At 29.2% G+C, this 5512-nt stretch overlaps 1 protein-coding gene across 1 annotated transcript in view; it reads right to left on the reverse strand.

Moving 5' to 3' along the window:
* Positions 1 to 5297, reverse strand: part of LOC117111535 (adhesion G protein-coupled receptor E3-like) — an 11842-nt gene extending 6545 nt beyond the window's left edge. The window contains exons 1-3 of the mRNA XM_033254465.1: positions 5006 to 5297; positions 822 to 897; positions 465 to 576 (exon numbers count right to left, since the gene is read on the reverse strand). Of these exons, the coding sequence (XP_033110356.1) occupies positions 465 to 576; positions 822 to 897; positions 5006 to 5069 (252 nt within the window). The 5' untranslated portion in view covers positions 5070 to 5297. The remainder of the gene's footprint in view (positions 1 to 464; positions 577 to 821; positions 898 to 5005) is intronic.
* Between the last annotated feature and the right edge of the window lie 215 nt (positions 5298 to 5512).

Genomic DNA, 5512 nt, shown 5'->3' on the forward strand with positions numbered 1-5512 from the left:
CCCCCCCCCACCCACTGGTGCCACCCCTGATTATTGCTGCTGCTACAGTTTCACAAAACGACAGCATAAACGTACGTTACTCGTGCGTTGTTTGGAGAAAACATTGTGTGTTTGTGGGACAAGAGTGTATTCTTAAGTTTGATTGATAGACTACTCCGGAAAGATCCATTAAAGTAAGATCAAACAAACCGCCGCAATGTAAAATCGTAATTGTGAATGGACTGTGTCTGACGTCATTCACGTGACCATGTAGTTTAACTATTAGTTGGGGGTAAAAAATTCATCATAAATCATGAATCCTGTTAATTATGTCAAACATAACAATTCTAGGTATAAACCAGGTAATATAAAAATTCTTATTTACATGCATTGTTGGTTTAATGTACATATAGCTACTAAACGAAGGCAAATTAAGTTCAAGTTTCTTTAAGTACAGCATAGTAGGGGCCTATAGAGAAATTTACCTTTTCATGAGGTATTGAAAATTTGATGTCAGTATCTACTTGAAAATTTGATTCAGGGATTATTGAAAATGAAACAACGTTGGTCCTCACAGCAACATCCACGTTCTTTGATCTTTCAGAAAAATAAAAGATAATATAATAAAACTGCTTTGTTTATTGATGACCACCACCAATTTCATGGCCATTTTGACAAAACTCAAAATAGGCTAATATTGATGTCAGCAAAATGGTGACGTTCATAATAATATTACATCACAGAAATTATATTCACAATTAATGAAATTCGTATTGCTTAAAATAACTTCTTAACATTTTATAGTTTATAAGCTGGCCATGTTAGTTGTTTTGTTAACTTACCCTAAGACTGCTACTCCAGGTAGGCCATCGCTGAAAAACACTTCGCTGAAAACTATGTATGTAATCTTAATCGGCTCTGAGAAAAACAATATGAAACCTGATATTAACAATAACAATAATAATAACAAGAGCAGTAGGCCTCATAATAATAATAATAATAATAATAATAATAATAATAATAATAATAATAATAATAATAATAATAATAATAATAAATTTAGGAAAAACTCCGAGTGCCTTGCAATTATGTAAAAAATTAAAATCCAATTCGGCTTTGTTCAGATTTCAGAGTTACTATAGTTGGTCAAACTTATTGTCAAACAAATCAATCTATCTATTTAATATTCAGCATGATAATTACCTATATACATATAGTCTACAAGAAAAGTATTTGGTTCATTTCTGTTTTGTTTTTTGTTAACTGATGATGGGTTGAAGGCAACCCGAAACATGTCTGCCATTAAATCTTTTGTGTTATTTTTAAAATGCGTCGTATTTTTTGTCAACTTACGTCCATTTGGTTGTATTATCAAGGATTTCAGTTCAAGAAGATTACCAGTTTCTTTATTAAGGAAATATGAAAAGATTACTCTTCGTTTGAACAAAGCCGAATTGGATTTTAATTTTTTACATAATAATAATAATAATAATAATAATAATAATAATAATAATAATAATAATAATATTTTATTGTGTGACACATTCAAGACCTAACTCTACTGGTGGCAGTAGAGGTAGGTCTTGAATCGAGAAAAACGCTTCCCACCGTGGGGAGAGCTTAACACAATTCGTCGGGAGTAAATCCTATCCTATGTATATTTTACAGATTATGATACTCTAACATCGACTAAATAAATCTTTAAAATCTATAAATCGGTGGGGCTTCTAATGTGCATCACCCCCTGAACAATGGGAGGCTTTTGTCCCATCCGCTCGAAGAAGCAATACAACACAACACAATTAAATACAAATAATGAAATATTAAAATGGTACTAATTAATTATATAAATCGTTATTAAAATAAACTTCACACTATCACAAATTTCAACATTTTTATCTTTAAAATGTTCATTAACATTAGGCCTATTATATTTATTTAAGTGAAAGTAAATTTATTAATTAGATAAAGTATAAAGTGGTATATTAATAAATGACATAACAGACCACTTACCTGTTTTTGCTTTTGTTGGATATAAGATGGAATATGAGGTAGAAACTGATTATATTTTTAAAAAAGACGTAAATGAAATTGGTATTAATAATTTTAGGTCTGACTTAAGAAACATAGATTGGAGCTGTTTCATGAATACAAATGATCCCGAATTGGCTTATAATCAATTTATACATGTTTTCACTGATTTATATAACAAAAACATTCCTTTAAAAAAAATAAACATTGGTTATTTTAAAGAAAGAGGAAAAAAGCCATGGTTTACTCCTGGATTAAATAATGCATGCAAGAAAAAAAAAAACAGATTATATAAATTGTTTCTTAAATACCAAACACAACATTCAGCAAATAAATATAAATTATATAAAAATAAGCTTACTACAATTCTTAGAAATGCTGAAAAAAAAGTATTATAGTGATATTTTGCAAGAAAAAGAGAAAAACATCAAGGCTACCTGGAAAATACTGAATGATTTAACCAAGAAGAGGAAGGTAAATACTGGGTTACCGAGAGAATTTAAACAAGGTAATGTTACTTTTCATAACCCTAAAGATATCTCAAATGCTTTCAATACTTTTTTTGCAAATATTGGCCGTGAATTAGCCAGCAAAATACCGCTAAATTACAGTGTAAACTTTAGATCTTTTATGACAGAAAGTATACCTAACTCTTTATTTATAGATGTTGTTACAGTAGAGGAGGTCCTTACTGAAGTTAGTTATTTTAGCAATAAGCATTCGTGCGGGCACGATAACATTGATATGTATATGGTAAAAGCGGTCATTAATGAAATAGTTAATCCTGTAACACATATTTGTAATTTATCGTTAGAAACTGGTGTATTTCCAGATAAGCTCAAAATTGGTAAAATAATTCCTATATATAAATCTGGTGATAAACAAGATTTTAATAATTATCGGCCGATTTCTTTACTCCCGCAATTTTCTAAAATACTAGAAAAAATATTTAACAAAAGACTTACGAATTTTATAAATAAAAATTAATTACTATATAATGGACAATTTGGCTTTAGGCCAAATATGTCAACAGCTAATGCGCTTCTCAAACTAAATGAAGATATATCATCTGAAATTGATAAAGCTAACTATTCTATCGGGGTGTTTATCGACTTAAAAAAGGCGTTTGACACCATCGATCATGGAATACTCCTAAAAAAGTTGGAATTTTATGGAGTTCGAGGTGTTGCTGCAAATTGGCTAAAAAGTTATTTGTGTCATAGAACACAAACGGTAACTATTCAAAACGTAACATCTGAACCTATTGAAATTAATTGTGGTGTACCACAGGGCTTGATCCTCAGACCTTTTTTTTTTTATTTTACATAAATGATATTTATCGAGTATCTCCTTTTTTTAGTTATATCTTATTTGCAGATGACACTAATTTAACATGCTCCGGTAAAAACTTAAAACAACTATGTGAATTAGTAAGTATGGAGTTAAATAAATTGTCCACATGGTTTGCAGTAAATAAACTTTCTTTAAATATTAAGAAGAGTAATTATATGATTTTTTATTCTAAAAATGTAATTAATGAAACGAATATAACTATAAATGGTGTTGAACTTGAACGGGTCTACAGTACAAAATTTCTTGGCGTGCAAATAGACTGTAAATTAAACTGGAAAAGTCATGTTAAATTAATACAAACAAACATTGCCAAAAACATTGGTATAATTTATAAATTAAAACACCTGTTAGAAAGCAAAGTATTATTTACCTTATATAACTCATTAGTGTTGCCTTATATTACCTATTGTTGTGAAGTGTGGGGTAACACTTATAAATCAACGTTAGAATTTTTATTTCTCTTGCAAAAAAAAAGTCCTCAGAACAGTTGCAAAGGCAGATTTCTTATGCCACACCAAACCTATTTTTTACTCGTTTGAAACTTTAAATATTTTCGATCTTATTGAATTGAACACTGCTGTTATTATGTATAAAGCACATAAGAAATTGCTTCCACCAATTATCCAGGAGTACTTTAGGCCACTCACGGAAATGCATAATTATGCTACCCGACAGCGGGAACATTTCAATTTTTGTATTAATTATAGGAGAACTACACTAAAATCAATGTGCTGGACAAATAAAGGGGGTAGTCTATGGAATAGTCTACCTAGCAGTATAAAAGATTGTAGGAATACTATTTTATTTAAAAAAATATACAAAAAGAATCTATTAGGTAAATATAATTTAGATTTATAGCGAAAATCGGTGTTTTGCTATAATTTAGAATGTTATTATGTGTATTTTTATATACCGTATTGCCCAAAAAATGTCATTTTCACTTTAACAACAATAAATATACGTATGTGTGTGTGGGTGTATGTATGTAGGCCCTATGTATGTATGTATATATGTATGTATGTATGTACGTACGTACGCGTGTGCGTATGGGTGTATGTATGTATGTATATGTGTGTATGGTATGTAAATGTTTATATCTATGTATGAGTATATAGGTATATCTATATAGGTATATATATGTATAACGATTGAACAGTTTATTTTATTATTAAAACTTAGCTGTTATTAGAAAGAAGACATTATAGTTATAGGAATTCAGATTAACTTATTATTTACAAATTTTCTCTTATATTATTTTAGATTGTAGACACTGTACTTAATTTATTGCTTAATCATCTATAAATATAAAGAAACTAAAAGTAATTAAGATGTTGTTATTAATGAATACAAAATATAATTTACAGAAAAGAAATAGAATTGTTCTAATAAATTTTAAACTTCTTTTATTTAAGTAAAATAGGCCTTTGAATTATTTTTGAACCTTATATGTAAAAGAAATATTTAATTATGTAATTTGGGATTTCCATTACAAGCTATGCTTCAGGAATTTCCCATTTTCTTTGATCTTTAAAAATGTTGTACATTTATATTTTTCGTAATTTTTTATGCTCAAAGGAAATAAATATTTTTGTCATTGTCATTGTCATTTGTCAAAGTATCTCAACGCATATCATTTGCTTACCATTTCTACAGTTGAAGAATGTTGGATTAATTGAAAGTGGACGGTCTTTGTCGCTGATCTGCATATTTAATACCAGGTCATCATCACAGTTCGCATTCTGGAATCCTGCCACTAAATCGAATCATCATCATTGTTATCATTATTATTTGTTGTTATTCTTTGGACCATGACAAATCATTCTAAAAAGTTTCATTCAGATTCATTGATCAGTGTTTGAGCTAAGAGTTCTTGGGTTCAGGTATACGTGATGAAGGGCGATGCCCGAAAACGTTCGTGTACTCAATAAACTACTTTTGGCAATACTAGACACCTCTCAAGAGTTTTTATTTATATATATGTTTGCCGATGCAGCTTTTAAGTTATTATTTATTCTAACAGCTCTTCCACTGTTGTTAACCATGCATTTTTCATAATTGTTCAAAAATTTGTTGTGGTTGTGGCAGCTAGACTTTAGAATGGTCTTTCACATTCTGGTTTCTTTTATTTAGAATTTCCCATATATATATA

The sequence above is a fragment of the Anneissia japonica genome, unplaced genomic scaffold, assembly GCF_011630105.1.
Source record: "Anneissia japonica isolate Jap-2015-1 unplaced genomic scaffold, ASM1163010v1 scaffold6030_len697274_cov183, whole genome shotgun sequence".
NCBI classification, from domain to species: Eukaryota; Metazoa; Echinodermata; class Crinoidea; order Comatulida; family Comatulidae; genus Anneissia; species Anneissia japonica.